Consider the following 23,925-nt stretch of genomic DNA (forward strand, 5'->3'; position numbering starts at 1 on the left):
ACGCACACGAATCAAGTAGGAGAGCAGCAGCAGCAGCAGCAAAAGTCACTGGCTATTTATGGACAAAAATTCTTCACTCTTAGGTGACTATAAGTACAACACACTCGTCTCTTGTTGTTTTTGCATAGCAACGGAAGAAACACGGAAGAAATTCTGTGCGCCGGCCAAAAGAAAGAAAGAGAAAAGCACTTTTGGTTTGAAAACGGCGTCGTACATTTCCGTGTCGAGCTCCAATCGCCATTCGGTGCTGCTATGGCGTGTTGTTGTTGTATCTTTTCGTCTAATTTCTTTTTTACCTTGAAAAGGACCTTCTTCTTTGGTTTAATGGCCGTTGCAACCTCGTCCAGTCTCTCCATTGTCCATTCTGATAGAAATGGATACGTAGAGAGAGAGAAGATATGATCATGTTTTCGCAGCCAACATGTGTGTGTGTTCTCTTTTGCTGATTGTGGATTCAAACAGCGTCATGGAATATCTTGGTGCTGAAGAATCTGTCGTAGACGTGCCGGCCTCATCAGCGAATCGAAAGTTTCTTTATTCTCGATAAGGCCAGCCAGCCAGCCAGCATCAGGGATTTTCACTTTTAATAGATGCTGCCCTTATCTATTTGTTGTTGCTTTTCAGTTTCACAAGTTTCTCACTTCCGCCAATGGAATTTGCATTGATAGCAAAAGTCACGGTCGCTGATGGGAGATTGCCGCTGCTGACGGATGCTGGTTTGGGGTTTGGTACGAGTCTTTTTAAAAGATGGTCGAGCTGACGCAATGAAAAATGACCGGAAGTACTCTAGCGGGAGTGACCTATCCCATCAGCTGTCAGCTCTTTCTCCCTTTGGAATATTTCTTGACATTTGACATGGACGAAAAAATGTTTTTAAAAATTCAAGCGAATTCTATTTCGTTATCGGTTAGTTTATCGGTGAACTTTTGCAGTTGGGAGAGGTGAACAACCTCACGCTCACGCACGCTCCAGCTCGATTTATTACGTACATCAGCTGATTCTCTCTCTCTCGGGTCTAGAAGACGTCAGAACAATCTATTTGGCCGGTGCCAATGTATTATTCAACAGGTGATTGGCTGTGTAAAGAAAAGAAAAGAAAAGTCTCGTCGATCCTCCTGATGTTGCCGGCCGGCCATTGTATTTGGTTTATGGCGTTGAGTGGCGCATTGTAACGCTCCCGATAACACACACACGGCGTGTGTGTCGGTCGAACAAAAAATTCTTTTCTTTTTCAGCTGCGTTTGCTTTTGCGATCGATCGTTGCACACAAACACACACCACACCAAAAGCTCCTTCTTAAATCAAATTGTTCGGTTTCCCCCCTTCAGAAAAAAAAAAACGGTCGTGACTCGTTAAAAAAAGTAACCGAAAACCCAAACGGCGGGAAACGCGGGAGACGTCATGGAGAAACTATTGAAAGTGTCTGAAAAATAAACCCGAACTATAGGGAGCTGCTGTTGTGAACCTTTACACAAAAGACTGGGACTGTTGGACAATTTTTTTCTCTCTGTGCGCTAACAAGACGACGGACTATAAACGCTTCTTTCTTGTTGAATAAAGAATTAAATTACAAGTTGGTGGATATCGGCGAGATGTGTCATTTAAGTCTGGGCTTCCTTTACTAACATGGGATGAATGGATTTGGGGGTTTTCAGTGGTCGGATGGAAAGGAAATTTCTTTTCTGATTTTTCTTTTGATCGTTTTTGAATTGAGAGTGTTTGTGGCCACTTTTTATAGCCGGACCGCTAGTCAGCTGGAGAAATATGTGTGAGCTGTATTCAACAGAGTCTTGTTGGTTTCTTTTGAATCTGTTTGGAATACTCGTCTTGTAGTGTCTTCACTATTTCCCGGCCTGTATCTAACTACTATCAAAGTTGAATCAACTTGCGATGGTTTCGATAGATAGACCCAACCGAACGCCAGACAAATAGTCAAACACGTACATACACAGTCAACCGAACGAGAGTCGTATAGTCTGGTCGTGTTAAAAAATTGGCCCGATGGGTGTTCGTCTCACTCTCTCTCTCTCTCTCGGCTGTATATATATATATGTACATAATAGGCGGCGCAACCCATTGTGTATCGGATTAGATAAGCCGGGGCTATCTATTGAATAATATATTACCCTCTTCAAATCAGAAAAAATAAGAATAAGAATAAGGGAGAAAAAGAAAAAGAAAAGAAAGGGCTTCTGAGAGTCTCGCCGCCATCACGCGCCCCCGCTGGCTCGTGCTATCGGTTAAAAAAAGGGGGGAGGAGACGGAAAACGTGTATTTTGTATGCTGTTATTTCCGGAAGGTTTTTTTTCTTTTTCTTTTTTTTTAAACTTGTGTAAGAAGAAAGAAGCCATCGTTGGGTCTATACTACTACCTATCGTGTAGTCGAACTGGTATAAACCAAAAATTGAGTTTGGTGGAATACGTAATCACACATGGCGTCTAAATCTCAAAAAACCCGCCCCGCGATGGTTTGAAATTATCATAATCTCTCGATTAAGTCATAAAAATTGAAAATAAGAAAAGAATTATATGTAGGCAGTACACACGGGGATGTGCATCTAGATTTCAGAGATGGTTGGAATTGATTGAACTGTCCCGTAGTGAGATTTATTCACGTACTTACCTATTATAATAACCCAATAGAGTCCACACTAAATACTATAGTATAATAACTTGACTCCGTCTTTGATGTTAGCTAGCTACACAGTCGCTGGTGTATTTATAGCGTCGATGCTTAACAATGAGAGACTGAGTCACGATAACCATCATCAAAAGCGACGCCACACACACAAATAAGATGCAATCAAAGCATCTAGCTAGAAAGGGGTTTTTATTTTTATTTTTATATTGTGTACAGAAGAAGTCTTAAAGCCTATAGAAAACGTGGAACAATAACCAAAAAAAGTAACCATTTCCAAACTCTCTTTTTTTAAAAAAGATGCCAGTGTCAATAAAGGAAAAGTTATGTTGTAGAGAGTTCGGGACACGAGCGTGAAGAATTTAAACGAGCAAGTTATTGGCAATCGTTTTTCTTCTTTTTTCTTCCGGAATTTCTCAGACTGTCGTGGAGTCAAACGATATTATATAGACCCAAGCGAGCTGTGGAATTGATAAGGAGAACTGTTCAGTATTATCTTATGTCGTGTGCAGCATTATTCTTTCTTCCGCACGAGAGAATTCCGTGCGCTTTATTTAGGAGCGCCATCCATCATATGCGCCGGAGGAGGAATCCGCTCGAATCAACAATTCCTGTATTACAGCCTATTATAACATTTTATCCGCAAAGGGAAAAATGTTGGTGAGGTACCGTGGCGAGCAGGGCTGGACAAACGGACGTGATCTATCTCTTTCCTAGCTGAAATATCAACATCAAGTTGACGACGACGAGACGAGTGCATATTATCGGTTTCAAATAACATTTCTACACCGCACATAAATGTTATTTTAACCTCGCCATTTGTGTGTGTGTACGTGTCCGTCAAAGGTTCTTATATTTGAAGTGCTGCTGCTTGATGCGCATTTCCCATCCGGTGACAGTTATTCGACACTTTTGGCCCCTTTCCTCATGCTACATATCCCTGCTCCTCACCCTTGTTTAGTGGGGTGCTGAACAAACCCATCCATAGAGTTATAGTGAGGGGTGAACACAACTTCTAGGTAAAAAGTTGCTTTCCTTCTTAGCTGTCCCTTTGGGCAATCATCGGGGTTCAGCAATTCGAAAAACGATTGGGTGGTGTGTGTTGCCTTACCTTATGGATAACCAGCAGCGCCATTTGACTAAAGGTTCGTGTGTTGGGGAAGGAGGAGGACCCTTCACTTTCTTCAGTCTGCCTCCGACCGCCGGGCTGTTGGGACGCGTCTAGATAGAAATTTCAGTTCGATCTAACAAACAAGTTGATGGTCTGGTCTCAGGTTATTAATCGTCGTTTTAACTATGGTGTGTTGAACACAAATTTCGTGATTGTGTGAACATTTCTCCCGACCGAACTGACCGTTCAATTGACAAAACAAAATGTGCGCTAATAAGGCGAAGGTGTTGTTAGGTACCATGATGGTCTTCGTGATGATCGCCATGGGTTTGATGGTTCCTGTGAGCGCCGAAATTCGATGCCCGTCCAGGTGTCTCTGCTTCCGCTCGACCGTCCGCTGCATGTTCCTCGAACTGGATCAAGTCCCGGCCGTCCCGCCCAACACCACCATCCTGTAAGTGTACAGACGAATATCCCTACCACCCAAATGTTTCTAACCAACAAAACTAACAAGTCATCCACCCGTGTAATTGAGTTTCATTCCGAATGAAATTATTTTTTGAAATTACAAGTTTTTCCCGACTGCCGTGTAGATATGGGTGGTGTGTGCATCGAGGCGTTATATCGGTTACCGGGTCAATGAGGAGAGAGAGAGAGAGACTCTTGAGAGGTTTTTATTTTGAAAAGGGAAAGAGAAAAGGTGAAAATCTCCACTCGAACGAATACGGAAAAGATTTGATTGTCCATTCGTAACACGTTTCTTATTTTTTTTACGGCGGAGCTTAGATTATTCTAGAGCTCTTCTCCCTTTTTTTTCTTTCAAAATCTCCACTGTGACCAATCACCGGCCATTTCACCGAGGAAATGATATCCAAGTCATAACCTATTTCTTTTTAAAAAAAGAAAAGAATAATATTCATCCTGTTTGACTTGACTGCTGCGGATGAAAAGGGCATACGGTCGTGTGTATGTATGGGGTCGTTAGGTTGCACATTCTTTCAGCTTCGAGTGAAATGATCATCTTCTTTTATTAAATGAATGCCAAACTCGACACACACACACAGTCACAGTCCATCAAATGATTTATCTTTTTTTGAAACGTCCTCCGCGCTCCATATCCGGTCGGATTATATTTTCCTTTTTTTTTTTCACTATGGGCTACTATTTATCCGAGCTGAATATGCAAATTTTTATTTCAGTCCGACTATATAACTTGCTTTATTTGGATATGTTTTTTTTTTTTCAAAATTCCCACCTTTTTTTTGGCCACTGTTATTGGCCATCTGCGGTGGCCACACATGTGACTTTGTCCTGTTTTTCTCTCTCAGCATAGTAATGGTCGTTTATTTATCTATTGAGAAAGAGAAAAAATGTTGGTTGCCAGTTAGATTCTTTTATCTAGTTGCTTTTAAAGAGAGGCGGTCGAAGAGATGATGGATATTTGAATAACCATTTTTACTTGATGGGCTGATGGCCCTGGAATATTATAACTGCCGAAACGGGCCATGGCAGCAGGCGCACTTCCATTCCGTGATGGAAGGAAACAAAAATAACATCATTTACATCATCACGAGAACGTGTTCTTCCTTCTCTATGCCAACACACTTCAAATCAAAATAAACCCATAAGAAAAAAGAAAACAAAATTGAACATTTTCGGGTATTTTTTTTAATTGATTTAATCAATTCCCATTTCAATAGAATTCAAGCGTAACACCAAAATGTCACATTCGATCATTCAAATCTTGTCTGTTTGAATTTTATGAATGCTGATTTGTGATTGGCAGATGCACACTTCTTATCTTACCCCTTCCCATTTCTCATCCTCTCCACACCACATTGTCAATGCCCACGCTGCATTCAATTTTGTATTTCTAATTACATAATAATTTTGAAAGGATGGTCAGCAAATTAAGAAATTTAATTACATAATTTAATGAAAATGAAAATGAAATTAAATCATTGTTGAAAATTGCAACACAGCACCGGTCGAATCGCAATCCCGGCCATTTGTCAGTATCGTTCCGCGATGGAGCACGTGAGGTTATCAGTTCTCTCGTTTTGTATTTTATTCACGACTGTGCTGATGGAGCTTTCGAATATTTTGTGGCAATCATGAGTAAGTTACACATTCCTATTCATTGTGTTATTGTAGTTAAGCATTTCAGTAAAAAGTAAAGTAAATTGGTTGGGTGCAGTAAACTTTTTATACCCCTTTGTTTCAAAGAAAATGTCGACGTTTGACTTGACGAAATGAATTCGGCTCGACATTTTCTGTCCAAAAAAAAAAATTTAATTCTACAAAACAAATATAAAATAAAAAAAAAGTAACTTGAAACCAACGGGCTCTCTCCACTGGAAATGAAATAATTATTTAAAAGAAAACTAAAAACAAATACTTTTGATGATGTGAAGAGATGGCAGTAGTAAAATACTTAAACAAACTAAGCCTAGATAATAAAACAAAAAAAATGTGACGCTTTTAAAATAAAATAACTTTCCAAAGAATGTTGTTTGATCCCCGAGTTGTGTTACAAGCAAGTTTGGGTTTGCCCTGATGATTCATGACGGCTCATGCACTCACACAGCAGCCTGTAGCCCAGTAGTAGTTTAAGGTTGTTTTTCGGCAGACGAAAACGTCTCTATATACATGTCTATAAAAGTCTATGAGGCCTATCGGGGGAGCGTATCACAGCACGGCCGCTCTCAGCTCCCCCGTGGCCGCTCACGTTTCAAAATCGGATGGATGATGAGTTATATCCTCTTCTTTTTTATTTTCTTTTATTTTTTCCCCACAGATTTATTCTTCGACAAACATCAACTGACTGGCTGTTGTTGTTCTTTCTCTCTATTTGTACAATTGCTGACAAATAAGGTATTATATCGTGTGTATTTGATATTCGTTTTTGTTGGGGGTGATTCAAGCGCCCAGCTGGTCACCAACCACTGCCGAGAAATGCCATTAACGTTCGGATTCTCTCCCGTCTCTATTTGATATGTTGTAAGAAATTGTTATCCTACAGGTGAATTCACTCGTGATTTATTCTTCTCGAAATGGTTTCGTTGAATTTTCTTGTCGAGGAAATTTCAATTCAACATTTTTTGAAATGTTAAAAAGGAGGGTGGGGGAGAGGGGCGGGGACAATTTTACCTTTTTTTAAAAAGAAAATATGAATTATGTCCGTGAAGAATGTTTCCGTGTTGACCGGGGTGGCGATTGCGGGTAAAAAATGAAGTAAAAAGGTAGTGACGCCCATTTTCTCCCTATTTGAAAAGAAAATCTTTTTGGCGGCCTTTTATCTTTTACATTCATAACTCGATGGCCAGAATTTTTCTTTTATCTTTTCTTAAAAAAAAAAGCTCCCCAAACTCTGTGATTCCTTCTGTTACAGCACACAAGTGACACGAAAACATTTTCTTTTTTTGACTTACTGCACAACCCCCGAGGGTTCGTCTGCGTGTCACAAGCCCCAGACGGTCCCAGTCGAGCCCCTTATATAGCACTTGCCGTTCATTTGGAGACGATAGGGTACGCTTCTAACCGTGCAGACAACATCTACAGTTAGATATACATACACACACACGTATAGATTTGTTAGCTTCATAGCGCCAGACTACACGGCCATATACGTATAATAACGTCAAAAACAACTCGCGTATCCATATTTGAATTACACCCCAAGTATATCTGTCAGGCAGCAGCAGCAGCAGCCAACAGGGGCACACCACCGATGAGTTTTCATTTTTTTTATTTTCTTGTTGATTTCTCAGCGACCCGCCCATCTCTCGGTTAGTTGTTGTTGTTGTTTGTCCCGCAGTTCTGTTTCCACAGCACATTCCCCGTTGGTTAGCGTGTCGACGATGTACGTGGTGGAACAACAAACATTTGGAATTTATATTTCATCTTTCATTTTAAAAAGAGTGTGTGTGTGTTATTCTTTCTCTCTTTCCCCCATACCGTAGACTGTACACACGCAGACGGTTTTCTCTATTTTTCTTCTTCTTTAACTGGCCGGTGATTGGGTAGAACAAGCTCGTTAACACTCGGGAGAAAAAGCATCAAGAACCGAGGGGTTCCTTATTCTCCCGGCCGCTCTTTAAAATTACATTACAGCACACCAACAGTCTCGAACGAGCGACTCTCGCTCGTTTGTTAACCGTTAAAAAGAAAAATGGGTAGAAGATTTTTCAAATGGGTAATGAAAGATTATTACCGCACTACGAGTTGATGGCAACTCCACGGGGTTGGTTGGACAAAAAGTCGAAAATTTGGAATACCAAAAGAAAAAATTGATTTTGACAAATCTGCGCTGACATACAGCCCTAGGCATTATTTTTTGAGTTCACACTTTTGTGGGTTGAATTTAAAAATTTGAGGAAGGAATTGTTTCATCGTTTATTTAATTATTATTCACGCGTCCATCTTTGTCGACATCATTTCAAAGACATCACCATAACAATTTTTTTATTTTTATTATTTTTAAAGTTGTGAATCATCCGGGATGAAGAAAACAAAACCGGCGGGATACTTCAACTTTTCAAAAATTTCTCCCCGGCGCGTATCAACACCAAAACGCCAAAGAAAAGAAAAAAGGGAAGAAAAGGGAGTCGCTGGCGAAGATAAAATTCTCCGCCAGCGCCTTGTATAGCCATCAGTCTCACGCCGAGTTCTTTCTTTCTTTCGGCGTGATTTCATCATCAAAACTCTTGACACGAAAAAAAATTCTTTGGGGTCCCAAAATCGTCCAGAAATTTTTCATTTTTTTTTTTTTAAATCCCGAAGAAAGAAAAATGTGATAAACCCGCGTGAACGCGAAAAAGGTGTACAACGAAAAATTCCTTTGGCGAGCCGTTCAAATAACACGGTGACATTTCGCCTTGAAAAAAAAAAAAATAAAAAAGTTTAAAATGTCCGAGTCGTGTCGGTCGACCGAAAGTCACGGACGATCTTTTTTAAAACGTCCAAAATGACGGAATATAGACTCTGGTTGCGTGCAGCTGCGGTCAGCGTTTGTTGACACACGACGACGACAAGAGAATCTATCGGCACACAAAGAGGATTTGAGCCGTTGACGCATTTCTTCGGCCGATGGAAACAACTAGAAATGGTTGACCGAAAACCTGTCGTCGTCGTCGTGAGTTTTTTCGTGACAGGGAAAGTGTTTACAGGGCCCTCGGCGTGATTTTTTTTTTGTCTTTTTCAGAGGTGGATTAAACTTAACTTTTAACTTAACGTTTTCTCTTTTTCTACGGGGTTACCTTTTTTTACAAACACCTGCTGGGGTTCTTCTCCCAGCCCAGCGCGTATGTGTCGTATCATTCTCACGCCACTAAATATTATACGGGATTATGCTAATGCGGGACCGGTGGTGGGGACACGGGCAGTCCTATGCTAATGAAACTTTATTTTCTTTTTCTCCCGACGATTTGTCTGTTGCCTCCACCCCTTTTTGGGCCGGTCGGCGAGGGGGAGAAACAACCCAAAAATCTGTTTTTGTTCTCCTCCATGTATTTTCTCTTGTCATGGATGTTGCGCAACATGTCGCTCTCTCCGTGTGTGGTGAAGATGTTTTTTTTTTTGTGGGTCCAATCAACTTTCATTCAATCTTACGTACATATAGTCGACGGCCGGGGGATTTGATCTCAACGGGGCAGGGCGTGGTGTTGTTTAGTTCCAAACCATCACGGCGTCCCTCCCCATCTGGCCCGGGATTTTCTTTTAAACCGAGTGACGACACAACTGTAATAAAATGAATGAAAAGAGATTCTATCGTGGATGTGTACATAGTTATACTCTGCCAGTCACAGGTATATAATAATTCTTTTCTTCTCGTCCTTGTGTCGCAGGGATTTACGTTTCAACCGAATCAGGGACATCGGACCCGACACGTTCCGTGACATGAAGCAACTAAACACGCTGTAAGAATTTTCCTTTTTTCTTTTCTTTTTAATAGAAAATGAAATAAAACTTTTAGACCCTTGTGTCGCTTGATTGTGTGTACCCCCCTATAAGAATGTTGATTGAAATCAATAATTTATCTTGGGACACAGCACACATCGATTTATTCACGCATGTAGTGATAATCTCATTTGTGTTTTCTTTTCTTTTATATTTTCCCGGGGAATTTTATTTTGGAAAAAAACAACAAAACAATACGACAGGCTGTTGAACAATAATCACATCAATCAACTGCAGAAGGGCGTCTTCAATGGCCTCAAAGAGCTCAGATACCTGTAAGTATCCAGACACAATTTATACATGTACCAGCAGAGTGTGTACCAGTCTTTTTATTATTGGCCGTGATTTATTTGCATTTACAAGGCCGCCAGCGCCTTATCTGTTATGTTTAACAGACCGTAACAATTTCTTTTTCTCTTTTTCTTCTCCTTCCTTCCTTTAAAGGTACCTCTACAAGAACCGCATCAAGGAGATCGACAAGCATACATTTCACGATTTGCCAAAGTTGGAACAGCTGTAAGTTATTCGTCCGTTTTGATTAGAACCCCCACCACCATCACCACCCAAAAAAGTCTTTTAACCTTCCATCATCTTTTCCCGTTCCACCTCGTCTGCCATTTGAATTTCTGATGTGCAGTAGAGAAAGAAAGAACTTTGGGCTTCTGGCTGGAAATGACGTCAATGTGTGGCGTGTTGTTTCTGGTAGAGCGAGCGAAGAGCGTGAACAAGCGGAAATCTCTCCCCCACAGGTTCGGTTTTGGGGGCCCCTCCACGGGGGGAGGCTGATGGGGGTTGAATAATTCGGTTCATCCTAGCAAGACTTACAAGAGTTTAGATAGAAATGCTCATGTATAAGGCCAGGGGGGGGGGGAACCGGGGCTGTACACATCCTGATGGTCGGTCGAGTCTTAAAAAAGATTATCGAAGGCAGAGTTATCGGTTTTATTTTCTCCAAAAAAGAAAGACAATTTCGAGAGGCTTCTGACCATAGATGGACAGAGGGGGACCCTTTTTTTTTCTCTTCATCACCGGAAAGATAATCAAAAATAAATGTACACTGTGAAGAAGAATTGAAAGAATTCTTTTGGACACTATTATGTACACTACACAATCGGCCGTGAAAAATAAATAAAAGGGAATCGGATCATTTCCTATGCGCAGGATTGTGAACTGATGGATGTTTGGATAAGATAAGAAATGATAGAAACAAAGTCGATGACATTTGGCGTTTGGTTGAAAAATGGATTTTTTAATTTTATTTTTTCGTTTTAATCTCTGGTAGGTATCTCCATTTCAATCAGATCGACCACCTCGACCCGGAGACCTTCTCAAACGTCCCGTCTCTGGAACGTCTGTGAGTCCCATCTTTTGTTTTGGTTTCCTTATTGATTTCTTTATTGTTTATCGCTTCGTTATCATTTTTATTTTTATTTTTTTAGATTTCTGCATAACAACAAACTACAGCGCATACCTAGCGGTGCCTTCCACAACATGGAGTCGCTCAAGAGACTGTAAAAACAAAAACAAAAAAATCATTTCTTTATTATCTCGATCGTAAATCTAAAATTTCCCTCTTATACAACTCCATCTTTGAAACTCTTATTATTATTATTATTTCGCATCTATTCAACTTTACAAAAGGGATGTGGAAAGGGGATAATAATTCTTCTAATGTGTTCCATGTTAAATAACAGGCGATTGGATAGCAACGCGCTCATCTGCGACTGCCAGATTTTGTGGCTGGCCAAAATGCTCAACGAGAAACAAGGGACGACCCTGGCGGCGGCCATCTGCCAGTCGCCCGATCAGCTCGTCGGCCGGTCCGTGACTTCCCTCATCGAGGAATTCAATTGCAGTAATAAAAAAATTTCCCTTTTGAAATCGAATTTCTTTTTCTTAATTTTAACCCAAAAAGAAACAAAGATGTAAAATATTTTTGTTTTGATTTTAAATCCTGTTTTGGGCGGGATTTGATAGTTGAGACGGACGGGCGTTTCTTTTATTGCTTGATTTATTTATGATGACGTTGGCTCGTTCCTATTTTGTGTGTTGCTCAGAAAAGCCAGTCCTTACCGAGGAGCCCACCGACGTGGAAATCACCTTCGGCGGCACCGTCTATTTCACCTGCAAAGCGGAAGGTGATCCCGAGCCGGAAATCTCGTGGCTCTACAACAAGTGAGTGATTCAATTTCATCTCCAACAATTTCAATCCGACAAATTCTAATTTCCCCACTTTTTGTAATTTGAATTTCCCCGACAGTAATGAAATCAGTCCCGATCAGGATCCCAAATATCAAGTCCTTCAAGACGGGACTCTAATGATCGAAAATGCCACAGACAGCGATATGGGTTCTTACGAGTGCATGGCCAAGAGTCCGGCCGGCGAAGTCAAATCCCGTTCCGTCCACATGAAACCCATCACGGCCGCCAGTACCAGCAGCTCTAGCGTCCACAATCCCGCTAAAGGTGAAATATACAACCGATAAATATCCCGAGCTCTTTGAAATGGTTAGACTAATTGCCTTTTGTCAGTTAGACATTTCCATTTTGAGCTTTTATTTTTCTTTTGTGTAACACGAAGGCTCTTTGATTTTTGATTGAACAGTGAAACCCAAATTTGTCGTGACACCTGAAGATGTCGACGTGCAGGACGGCTCGTCGGCCCGGCTGGATTGCGAAGTCACCGGTCTTCCCAGACCGGTTATCACCTGGACGTTCAACGACGGACCGGTTGATCGCCAAAGAACAGGTATTACATTTCTAACCCTGTTTGCTCTCTTCTCTAAACACAAATCTATTGGTAGTGTCCATAACACTATTTCTAGTCGGTGCTGGGCGTTTTGGCATTCACATGTTTTCCATCTATCCATTTCGGATCTTATCAAATGTTGAAATTTTATTTTTTAAATTTTCGTGTCTTTCGCATGACAGAATTGCTGGCCAGCGGTGGACTGGTCATCAGGCAGGTGAGGCAACGTGATGCTGGAACGTATCGATGCACCGGCGGCAACTCTCTCGGCAAGATATCAGCACCTGCCCAGTTAAGGGTTCTCAGTAAGTGACACAAACCTCCTAAAAATATGGTGAAGAAAAACGAGAAACGAGTTATGAATGTATAAATACCATCCGAAATTTTTATTTTTATTTTTCACGACGGCCAGCCGGGTCTCTAGAGAAGGATGCGTCATCCTATTACAAAGGCGTTCCATTAGCATGTTTACACGTCTAAAGTTCTAGTAACCTTTTTTTCTTTCTTTTCTTTTTTTAATATTTATCCAACCAAACGAAATGAGGCTCACGGTTTGCTGCTGCATACTAACGAGAAATTCATCACCGTCCAGTTATGAGTCAACGAACCTGAGCCGCTGGACGCGACGGAATAAATTTTTTTGTTTTTAAAAGAGAAAGAAAGAAAAATCCTGAGGGGAAAAAAACGCTCTTGGGGGGGGGGAAGGTATTTGATTATCCACTCTCACTTTTGTTTCTTATGTGTTACGTGCTGTGTGTGTGTGGAGGAAGACGAGTGTCAAAGTTTTTAAAAACAAGTGAAGGCCGTCGGGTCACCTTTGCCCCATTATCCAGCGGCTGTTGGAAACCTGTGGAAAATTCCATTTTCCCCCTTTTTTTTTTCTCTTTTGGATGAAATTTTATTGAAATGGGTATGCTGGACTGCTGGACGGAATACATTCCTCCATGCGATCCATCCATCAGATTCGTCAAATCTTTGATGGGACGGGACAGGAAGAATGAAAAATTTCATTAGCAGCTTTTTACACTCGTGGTGAAAGTGGTCGCTGGGCCGGTTTATTCAACACAAAAGGTCCGTTTCCGAGAGGTGAAGAGAGTCTGAGCAAAGTCCAGCACTTAAAGGAGAAAAAGGAGAAGCGCTAGTCAAACAAAATAAGACTGTTGAGAAGAAGAAAAGAGCCAACAAGAACTTGTGGTCGGCCACTTATTCTCTGTCAAAGGCCAAGAGACAACCCGAAAGATAAAAAAATGTTGCCGGACGGAACTGACTAATCGATTTGTTTTGTGGATGGCATTTTTTTTTTTTCTGTTTGTTAAGGTGGACCGGTGTTTAGTGACTGGCCACGTGACCAGACGACCTTCGAGGAGGCAACGGTCGAGATGGGATGCTCGGCCGACGGTTATCCAGCGCCTGGACTCGTTTGGACTAAAGACGGAGCGCCTTTGGTGCCGGACGCCAGGACGGCCATCGGATTGACTCGCATCCGCATCGAGCGCGTCCAGCTGAGCGACCAGGGACGATACCGGTGCACAGTTTCCAATCAAGTGGCAACGCTGGAAGCGGAAGCTCTTTTGACAGTCACTCCATCCGCCAGACCCACTCCTAGTCCGTCCAGATCCGGTGGCTCGTCCCAGTCCAGCCAGACGGGCAGTCGTCGAGCTCCGTTCTTCGTTCGAGTGCCCGACTCTGTCGAAGTTCTTTCCGGCAACTCTGTGGAGATGATCTGCCTGGCCGATGGCAATCCGGCGCCGACCATCGTCTGGCGCAAGGACGGCCAGAACATGCGCCAATCACCTCACGTCACTCCGATGGGCAATGGCAGTCTCATCTTCCGGCACGTCGAGCTCAGCGACGAAGGCACTTACGAGTGCACGGCTTTGAACGAGATGGGCGTGGTCGTGGCCCGCGCACGGATGAGGGTCAGAGGTATCGGGTCTCACAACCCATTTGCATATCATCATCGGAATTTTCTGAATTAATTTATTGAATAATTTTTTTTCTTTTTGGGACTCGAAGAACGTCGTCATGTGAGTAATCGATTGGTCCTGTCGGCCGTCGAAGAGGCTCGCCGGGCTGTCGATAGGGCCGTCAATGAAACGATCGCCGCTTTGTTCAATCGCGACCGCTCATCTCGGCTGACTCACAGCGAGCTCATCCGTCTCAATCGATTCCCCACGGCGACGGCCCGTGAAATAGCCCGGGCCGCTGAAGTCTACGAGCGAGCCCTGGCCGTTGTCCGCCGCCACATTGAAAGCGGCCACCAATTCAACGTCACTCGTAAAAAACACATTCCGTCCGGATTTTTTAACAAGAGTTAATTTTATTCCATTATTTCTTGACAGGGGAATTCTCCTATGAGGATGCGCTGAGTCCGCAGCAGCTGGAACTCATAGCCAACGCTTCCGGCTGTCTGACTCACCGCCGGAAGCCGGATTGCAACGACATGTGCTTCCATTCCAAGTACCGAACGTTTGACGGCACTTGCAACAATTTCCAGCAGCCGCTCTGGGGCTCTTCCTACTCCGGATTCCGGCGGATCCTCAAACCCATCTACGAAAACGGGTTCAACCTGCCCGTCGGCTGGAGCCGCAACACCAACTACCACGGATTCACCAAGCCCAGCGCCCGATTGGTTTCGACCCGGGTCATCACGACGACCCAAACGACTCCGGACGAGGTTTTCACCCACATGCTGATGCAGTGGGGTCAATTCCTGGATCACGATCTCGATTTGGCCGTGCCCGGAATGTCCGCCGAAAGCTTTGGCGAATTCGTCGACTGCCGATCGTAAATTCCACCGTTTATAATTCAGTGACTGAGTTTTGGTATAAAAATGCCAACCGATTTTTCATTTCCGCCCAGGTCTTGCGACTATTCGGCCCCTTGTTTCCCCATCGAAGTGCCGCCCAACGACCCGAGGATCCGCCATCACCGCTGCATGGAATTCGTCCGCAACAGCGCCGTCTGCGGCTCGGGCGCCACTTCGGTTCTTTTGAACAACATGCTGCCCAGGGAGCAGATCAATCAACTGACATCTTACATCGATGCATCTCAAGTATTTATTTTTATTTTTTTATTCCCCCCCCCCCCCTCCTCTTCAACTTTCTCTTTTATTATTAACCTTCCGGTTCTGTCAAGGTCTACGGGTCCACCGACAGGGAGGCCCGTGAATTGAGAGAACTGCACGGGAACAGCGGCCATCTGAGACGGGGCTTATTGACCGAAACGGGTGGGCCGTTGTTGCCTTTCGCCACGCCCAACACTCCGGTCGATTGCAAACGCGACAGGGAAGAAAGTGAAATCGGATGTTTCCTGACCGGAGACGTTCGTGCTAACGAACAGGTAACTTTTAATTTGATAAAACAACATCAAATAATAATTAAATGTTTTTAAAAATATTTAGACTGGGTTGCTGGTCATGCACACGTTATGGTTCCGGGAGCACAACCGGGTCGTCGACGAATTGCGGGTCATCAATCCGCACTGGGACGGAGACATGCTCTACCACGAAGGCCGGAAAATTCTCGGGGCCGTCATGCAGCACGTCACGTACGAGCATTGGCTGCCGCTCATCATCGGCCGTGAAGGGATGGCCCTGATGGGCCACTACAAGGGATACAATCCGCAAACGGACGCCAGCATTTCCAACGTCTTTGCAACGGCCGCACTCCGCATGGGTCACGGTCTCATCCAGCCGGTGCTTCAGCGGCTCAACGCCAGTTTCTTGCCCATCCCTCAGGGCCACTTGCTACTCCAGGACGCTTTTTTCGCTCCCTGGAGGCTGGTGGAACAAGGCGGAGTCGATCCTATCCTTCGAGGTCTTTTCGCCGGGCCAGCCAAAGTAATTTGTTAAACTTGAAATCACTCGGTTTTGCGTTCAAGTTGAATTTATGTGGCTGTATATTTTTGAACAGGTTCGATTGTCTGATCAATTACTCAATTCCAATTTGACGGAGAGCCTCTTCCGTCCTGCCCATCTGGTGGCTCAAGATCTGGCGGCTCTCAACATCCAAAGAGGTCGAGACCACGCCCTGCCCGGCTACAACGACTGGCGTCGCCACTGCAAACTGTCTGTTGCCGAAACGTTTGACGATCTTCAGGCCGACATCGGCAGTCAAGTGTTGAGGGAGAAACTCCAACAACTCTACGGCCATCCTAGTAATTAGATTTAACGAATGAAATTCTAGGATTTAGACTTGATTGAGATTTGAAATTCCGCTCCAGGTAACGTGGATATTTGGGTGGGAGGAATGGCAGAGGATCCGGTCAATGGCGCTAAAGTTGGTCCGACGTTCCAGTGTTTGCTGGCCGAACAATTCCGTCGCCTGAGGGACGGCGACAGGTTAGTTTTCACATCAAATTATTTCTCCATGAAATTCTTGATTGAAAGTTCAACTCGACCTCCAGGTTTTGGTACGAAAATCCTGGCGTTTTCAAACCGGAACAGCTGACTCAGATCAAACAATCCTCGCTGGGTCGAGTCATTTGCGACAGCAGTGACGACATCCTTGAAGTGACGAAGAATGTCTTCAAGATGCCCAATCTTCAGTCGCCCACTTTCGTCGGATGCAGTCAGATTCCTAAAGTCGATCTGAGATTCTGGGCCGAGTGTTGCCATGGTAACTAACAAAATCTACAAATAAAAAAAACAAAAAAAAAAAACAAAAAAAACGGGTTACATTAAAAATGAATTTCAAATGATTACATTTCAGAATGCAGTAGTGCTGGGCAATTTAACTCTATTACGCGCCGGACGAAGCGCTCTCTCGATCACTCGTACCCGGAAGATAAACCTTCGTACGGAGAAGCTTCCATCCTGTCGCTGACGTCGTCGACCTCCGATACTTTTTACAACAATTCCATCCCGGGCGACGAGGAGCCCGTCTCGTCCCGCAGACGAGTGGAACCCCAAGTCTTCCACTCTGAGCAAACGGAACAGCAGGACGAACGGATCGAAGGACTCGAAGCCATGATGGCCAAAATGCAACGAGCTCTTAAAGTATAAACCACCAAAATCAAATTATCAGAATTTCACGTGTATTATTTAACTTCATCTCTTATATTCATTTCAAAACAGAAAATGGCCAGGAAGCTGAAGCATGTGGAGAATTTGTGCCTTGACAAGCCTGCGGCAAGCAGGAGGAAACACGGGTCGAAGAATTCTCAAACCAATTGCCAGGACAGCGATGGCATCTCGTGGCAAACTGGAGAATCGTGGGAGAAAGACAAGTGCACCGAGTGCAGTTGCCAGGTCCGTTGAGTTTACCTTTGTTAACATCATTTTCCCATCACTTACGCAATTGTTTGTTTGTTTGTAGGGGGGATTCATTCGTTGCACGACCTTGCAATGCCCAGTCTGCGAGAACCCCCGCCAAGTTGAAGGCGAATGTTGCCCGCTGTGTGACGTTGAGTAATGATGGGCTGACGTGATGACCGGAAGGCTCCCCCGGAAGATGTGAACCACCTTTGAATGGCGTGGCGTAATATGGTCAGTTGTTTTATTTTGTATACATTAAAAGAAAAAACGAGAAATGTGAGCGATTTTCCAGTGATTTTCTACTCAACAAACGAACCAAACAACGGTCGCAAGAAAAACGAAAAAAGTTCAACAATTCCAATCAAAGTTGATGCGATGAAATGAATTTTTTAAATCCCAACAGCTGAAAGAGTTATTTGGTCTTTTCTAGTATTTTTCCAGCAGCTAAATGTTTTTAAATGCCAATCCTGTTTTTTTTCAAATTTCTCCCTTCATCTTTATATAAATATAGCTGGGGCTGTTGTTTTAATGTGTTTTTTTTTTGTGTGTGTGTGTATTTCAAATGTTATTGCGTTATTCATTTCATCGCTTCTTGCCACTCCTCCAGTAGTGTATAGCAGATTGGGCGCTTCACACTCGTGTTATTTCTTTGTTTGATGTTGTTGAGAAACCACACACTCGATTACGAGGATTCCGACGTCGCCTTAATGGTGTTGACTTGATTTGTGTTCGGCAGTGAATGAATGATGTTTGGTTTCAAAGGATCAATAAACATTTGGCTCATTTCACTTTATTGCAAGTTGACTGGGGATAGAAATGCCTTCCAGACAACCACTAGCGAGAATATACTACATCTAATCACATAAAAATAATATCCCTGCTAATATGTTTGGAAATGTTTTGATTTTAAGGCACGTAGCACTGGCGAGTTAATACAAATTGGTACTTTTTTAAACAAAGTCAAGGATTAAATTTGGTGATGATTGAAGGTTGTGCGAGTTCTTCAATGCCATGACGGGGAATGCGATAATAGTGCCAACCTTCCTTCAGGGTTAAATTATCCGCACCCAACGACTGGAAGAGTTCGACGGCTGGTTTGTTGTCTTTCAGGCCACAAAAGTTCATCCGCATGCAGTTCTCAGCTAATGCCGCCTGTATAGTTTGATGCAAAATGTTTATGATACTAATTACACCCATATAATAGGTTTGGCTTCCTTGACTAAGTCGTCAACTTACTTGAGAAATAAGGTGGAAAAAGGAAATGGCAATTCGATTTTTCCGGTCTTCCGGACGAATGTACATGTCTTCCATGTACAATGACTTACCCTGCCACGTTGAGTAACTGAAATAATAAATGGCGTATCCCACCACTTGCTTCAGTTTGTGGGATTCGGCTACGAATCCCTCGTAAAACCTACGGCTTCCAAATCCATCGGCTTCTAGAGCTGAGAAATCGGTCGCAATTCAATAATCGCAAAATGTTAGTCTACTTTTCGGTAGTTATTGCTTGTGGTAAGAAACTAGCATGCCTTTGGCACTAATCTGGGGGGCATCAGGCATGTTCAAACAATTAGCCAACTCCTAGAACAGAATTTTTCAACCAAATTATGAACAAAAAGAATGCATCGAGGTTACTTGTTTTACATACTTACTTGAACTAGATGATGAATCGCTTCACAATCATGTTTCACAATTTTGCGAAGTGTATAGCCATCAAGCTTCAGAAGAGGAAGTTTTCTGTCATTCGGTAATCCTGTACTGTAGGGGCTGTAGAAGACCATTTACTTTAGTAAGAACTAAATTCTCATTTTGAATTTTCAAACAAAAAAAGTGTCTGCAACAGTAAAACATTAACTAAAAATATGGACATGTACTTTACCGTAACTTAGATTGCACTGTAGGCAGGTTTATCATTTTAAATGCTCGCTGGTCGAAACTTCTCAGAAAGTTAATCATGTTGCAGAATAATTTCAAGGGAAAGGGATATATGATGTAACGGAAAATAGGTTAGGATTCAAAGAAAAATATCTCAAATTTTGGTTATTTTAATGCGCCTAATGCTTTAATGCATCACAACTATCACCTACGAAAACAAAAACACAACAACAGCAGACGACTCAAGAAATGCCCCATGGCTGTGGGCTGTGGCGTGTTTTTTGTTTTCCTTGCACTTGAACTGCTGGCAGCAAGCAATCCAATTGGTGGTCGCTAGGTGGCTAAAGTACCAGGTAGTGACGTAACTTCAGCATGGCCTACTGAAATATCGGCCCATCGGCTGGCTATCTCCCTGTTGCCGAATGATTTCATAGCCAGAGGGTCGTAAGGCACTTCAGACGTTCCACATTCCATGGTTCTGCATGCATGGTGTATTAGTATGGTGGGGGAACTTATGGTTGGAATCGGCTATCTCGGCTGAAGCTAGTGGTCGCCTATGATCAGCGCTGCCTGGTGGACAATTGGATGAACTATGAGCTATAAACGGTTTGAAAATTTTCTAAGTCCGATTGCACTTTGCTTATGTACTTATAAAGCTATAAAATCTTAAAAAATGAGTCAATAACAGTAATTAAGTATTATTTTTCAGCTTAAATTATTTCAAAATTAATAGACAACAAATATGAAAAAAAAAAAAAAAATGATGTTATTAGGGTTCGGACCTTTCTTCCTAAGAGTCGTAGCTTGTGACGCTAATCACTGCGACGACCGGTTGATGTCTACAGACGAAAATGTAAATATAGATGTTATACCAATGAAAAAGTAGTAGACATGCCAAAAAATCGTGCGCAGTTTACGCCGATGCGCACCACAGCGGCAGATAGCATAACTAAACTTTTTATTACGCTTGACAAAAACCGTACCGCAAGATCCTTTGTTCGACAAGCAGTCGGTTCTCGTCTCGTCTCTTGCGGTATGGTTTTTGTCAAGCGTCAGGGAAATTCTCGATTTTGGCCAAATTTTGGATTTCGTTTAAATCACGCGTAATCGATCCCAAATTTCATGGAGATCACGAATATGTGGTTTAATTTGACGACAGCTCAATGGTTGATGCGCTGTGGTTACTTCCGGTTTACTTCCGGAATTTTTTTTAAAGACTAGCAAGTGAGCTTTGTTATGTGTACAGTTCTCAATATTGTTAGGTAGATTTTAAGCAATTTAAAGCGCGGCTTTAAAGTTTTCAGCAAAAAAATCAGAGCAATGAACCTATATGTATTATGTGACTATTATGTAACTGTTATTCGCATGTCACTTAATAAGAATTGTTTTCCCTTTATTCAGGTAATGCAGAGGAGAGGTAAAGAAAATGGACATCAAAACGGTGCCGGAATCTCCAAAATGTCAGCGCGGATCATCATTTGTTGTTGGTAGTGTTACTGTGTTAGTGTTAGTTAACCCGTTGGCTGCCACGCCTTTGTTCTCCCCTAGCTCCTTAGCACGGGCTGCGCTGTTCGGTCTCGTGGTTTCCATGCCGCGGGGTCGGAAAGTCGCACCAGCCCAAAATTCGCCGCAAGGCGCCTGTTAGGCAATGCACCATAGTCATTCCCCCTTGTCGATGCGGTGATGGATTCTAGAGGTTGTGCATTCCATCTTCTCCTGTCACCGTGTCAGCCCGGACTTGTCAGCAATGGCAAGTCCCACCTTGGTCATGGATTCTTCAGACATGGCGCGTAGAGAGTAGAAAACAACCTACGGGTTGTATGGCGTGGCAACCAACGGGTTATCCTAAGTTGTTTGTATAAATTGTGTGCTTGTAAAAGTGGAGGAATTGTGGGTGGAGGTGGGAAAATAAATGCAATTTCTTTCAAATGTAATATACAATTTTATTTATTTTTAATCTAATAATCATTAAACATATTCAATTAGATAAATCTGTATCATTCAGACCCATTTTTAATATTACTGGTATGATCTATGATGTAATAAATTTACTTTGAGGTAGATAAATCTGTGTCATTCAGACACATTTTTAATATTACTGGTATGATCTATGATGTAATAAATTTACTTTGAGGAGGACTGTTTGCCATTTGGTCAATGCAAAAGTATTAGAATCACTCACATTATTTAAAAAATAAGACATTTGGGCCTGAAAGAGGCGTACTCTCCATGAATGGAAGGAGATCCCACCCAAAAGAAAAACGACCATAAGTAAAAACAATGTAACAAAAATAAATTTTAAACATTTCATTTCTATCTTGAGGATGGATCAGCATGGCTGCATCATAATTTGAAGCAGCAGGAATCCTGTAAAAGAAAAAGTGATCAAACAAACATAATTCAACATTTTTATTAGACACAAAAGATTGTTTTAAATTCTAAATGAAAGCAAGGAGCTAAAAGTCAGCAAAAACAAAAGAATTCAAAATTGATTTTTACAGAAACTGTTTAGTTATGGTCCCTTACTGATTCAAGCTTCCAATTTCAACAAAACAACCTATTGTGAATTTCTATTTTTAATACTATAGTTATTCAGAAGACTCTTATTCTTCAAGAAAGATTTACTTGTTAATTTTAGTACAAAACATAAAACATAAAATAATCTGCTATCTGCATTTTTCTAACCCTTGCCAGCAAAATATACCACCCTAGTAAAACTTGTCATTTTCAAACTTTCCCATACACTTGGATAGACAAAACCTAAAATTGTGTGCACAAGACTATTTAAGCAGCCTTTATAGTATATTATCCGTCAATCAAATAAGTGATATTTGGTCTTAATTTTTCAGCCATGAAAATCTGAATGGAAACACAATGAAACAAATACAAATGAAAATTTAGCATTCAAACTTTTTGGTTTTAACCAATGAACATGTGTAAGTATGGATTAGGACTCTTTGCAAGAGTAAAATTTTTTGTCATAAAACAAATTCAAGAACATTTGAGTTCTAATAAATAAATAATAAAGTAAGACCCACAAATTATTGAAAACCCATTGTTTCCACATAACTTTTACCACATTGACTTTCAAACGAGAAATCTGTAGTCCTCATTTCCCTTACACCAACACCACACAAATTTTAAGTCAGGAATTTAAAGAAAAAAAAGTTGTATCTAAATTTAGCATTTCAAACATTATTTTAAAAATTAAAACATGAAACAGAATAATTAACCGTAAGAGAATGAAGACGGACTGTGCAATTCACTAGAAACAAACAGCTAATATTTACTACAAGTCTACAACCAAGAGAAGCTAAGAACAATCGAAGTCAAGTTAAATGTATGTCATCTACATACCCAGGGTATTACCCACTTATTACTTACAACCATTTACCATGATGAAATGACAACACACCACAGCACGCGACAAGCCCAATTCCTTCGAAAAATCCCTTTGCCTGGAAAGAACGAGCCGAAAATCTGTAAGCTAGTCTCTAAGTATTTGGCCTTCAGCTGAAACTTTCACAAAAACTAACACTTCCATGATAAAAGTTCGGCTTTGACAATATAGATGTTATACCAATGAAAAAGTAGTAGTTGTAATAACTTGCGCTGCGTGATGGCGTAAATTACTAGCATAAGAATTGAGATAAGATTAAATGAATACTTGTATTTACCACATTTTCTAATACACTAAGAATGGATGCTGGGCAATCGATGATACGTCTGGTCAATACAGTTGAGGGCAATGGAAATAAGATGAAAGGAGAAATAAGAGTCTGGTCAGTGAGAGAATTTCGGATAGGGTAGAATCGAGTAGTGCAGAGGAAGAACAGTTTAGACGGGACTGGCGGAACTGGCGTAACCGAACTGCCGGACTGAACTCAACTGACTCCGAACGTCACTGCCTTGAACTTTTTACTTGCTAGTTCTATTTATTACATTTTGAAATGTTGAAGAATGGGGCGCATTTTTTAGTAGCGTCAGCTTTTGGCCTTGGCTTTTTCATGAACAAAAGGCATTTTTAGAAAGGCATAAGGTTTAAATTGTTCTGGAAGTTATGGGTCTAGTTTGTGTCGGTTACTCTTGGCCTTGACTCTTTTCAATAGCGAGGGTGACTTTAGAAAGTCAAGTGTCCCTTTTTACATGCTATGAGCCTGGCGGAATCCTTACATCACTCCCCCTCCCCTTTTGTTGCGTCCCGCAACAATTAATCTTGGCTTCCGAATTTTTTGAACATCAATTGAATGTGATTCCTTGCTTACGACTAGGGACACGATGTCATGGATACAATTTCCCATGACTGTAGACTTCGTCAGTTTCGTGCTCCCAAGTTG

General features: G+C 42.0%; 2 protein-coding genes across 4 annotated transcripts; one reads left to right on the forward strand and one right to left on the reverse strand.

Moving 5' to 3' along the window:
* The first annotated feature begins 3,834 nt into the window (after positions 1–3,834).
* Positions 3,835–18,501, forward strand: LOC124313809 (peroxidasin-like). Of its 2 annotated transcripts, none has more exons than XM_046778617.1 (23): positions 3,835–4,203; positions 9,596–9,667; positions 9,911–9,982; positions 10,152–10,223; positions 10,990–11,061; positions 11,147–11,218; positions 11,402–11,562; positions 11,765–11,882; positions 11,968–12,173; positions 12,313–12,456; positions 12,639–12,761; positions 13,774–14,382; positions 14,473–14,733; positions 14,799–15,243; positions 15,319–15,511; positions 15,595–15,798; positions 15,860–16,297; positions 16,371–16,614; positions 16,681–16,798; positions 16,864–17,075; positions 17,169–17,455; positions 17,534–17,707; positions 17,775–18,501. In XM_046778617.1, exons 1-23 carry the CDS (start codon positions 4,013–4,015, stop codon positions 17,868–17,870), a joined length of 4,584 nt encoding a protein of 1,527 aa, XP_046634573.1. In that variant the 5' UTR covers positions 3,835–4,012; the 3' UTR covers positions 17,871–18,501. The 2 variants fall into 2 exon arrangements, with proteins under 2 accessions (XP_046634573.1, XP_046634574.1); XM_046778618.1 differs by lacking the exon at positions 3,835–4,203 and adding an exon at positions 6,547–6,623.
* Positions 18,152–19,807, reverse strand: LOC124313810 (thialysine N-epsilon-acetyltransferase-like). Of its 2 annotated transcripts, none has more exons than XM_046778620.1 (5): positions 19,593–19,807; positions 19,366–19,480; positions 19,243–19,294; positions 18,950–19,158; positions 18,152–18,865 (listed from the first exon to the last, which is right to left on the reverse strand). In XM_046778620.1, exons 1-5 carry the CDS (start codon positions 19,667–19,669, stop codon positions 18,674–18,676), a joined length of 645 nt encoding a protein of 214 aa, XP_046634576.1. In that variant the 5' UTR covers positions 19,670–19,807; the 3' UTR covers positions 18,152–18,673. The 2 variants fall into 2 exon arrangements, with proteins under 2 accessions (XP_046634576.1, XP_046634577.1); XM_046778621.1 differs by having other exon boundaries at positions 19,599–19,805.
* Positions 19,808–23,925: the final 4,118 nt, after the last annotated feature.

Source organism: Daphnia pulicaria, chromosome 9 (assembly GCF_021234035.1).
Source record: "Daphnia pulicaria isolate SC F1-1A chromosome 9, SC_F0-13Bv2, whole genome shotgun sequence".
Classification (NCBI taxonomy): Eukaryota; Metazoa; Arthropoda; class Branchiopoda; order Diplostraca; family Daphniidae; genus Daphnia; species Daphnia pulicaria.

Coding starts and splice junctions, on each gene's coding strand:
- LOC124313809 (XM_046778617.1), top strand. CDS start 4,013: ATGTGCGCTAATAAGGCGAAGGTGTTGTTAGGTACCATGATGGTCTTC. Junction 9,983..10,151: donor CTCAAAGAGCTCAGATACCT/GTAAGTATCCAG, acceptor CTTCCTTTAAAG/GTACCTCTACAAGAACCGCA. Junction 12,174..12,312: donor CGTCCACAATCCCGCTAAAG/GTGAAATATACA, acceptor TTGATTGAACAG/TGAAACCCAAATTTGTCGTG.
- LOC124313810 (XM_046778620.1), bottom strand. CDS start 19,669: ATGATTAACTTTCTGAGAAGTTTCGACCAGCGAGCATTTAAAATGATA. Junction 19,295..19,365: donor CGATTCATCATCTAGTTCAA/GTAAGTATGTAA, acceptor ATTCTGTTCTAG/GAGTTGGCTAATTGTTTGAA. Junction 18,866..18,949: donor TTTTCCACCTTATTTCTCAA/GTAAGTTGACGA, acceptor CAAACTATACAG/GCGGCATTAGCTGAGAACTG.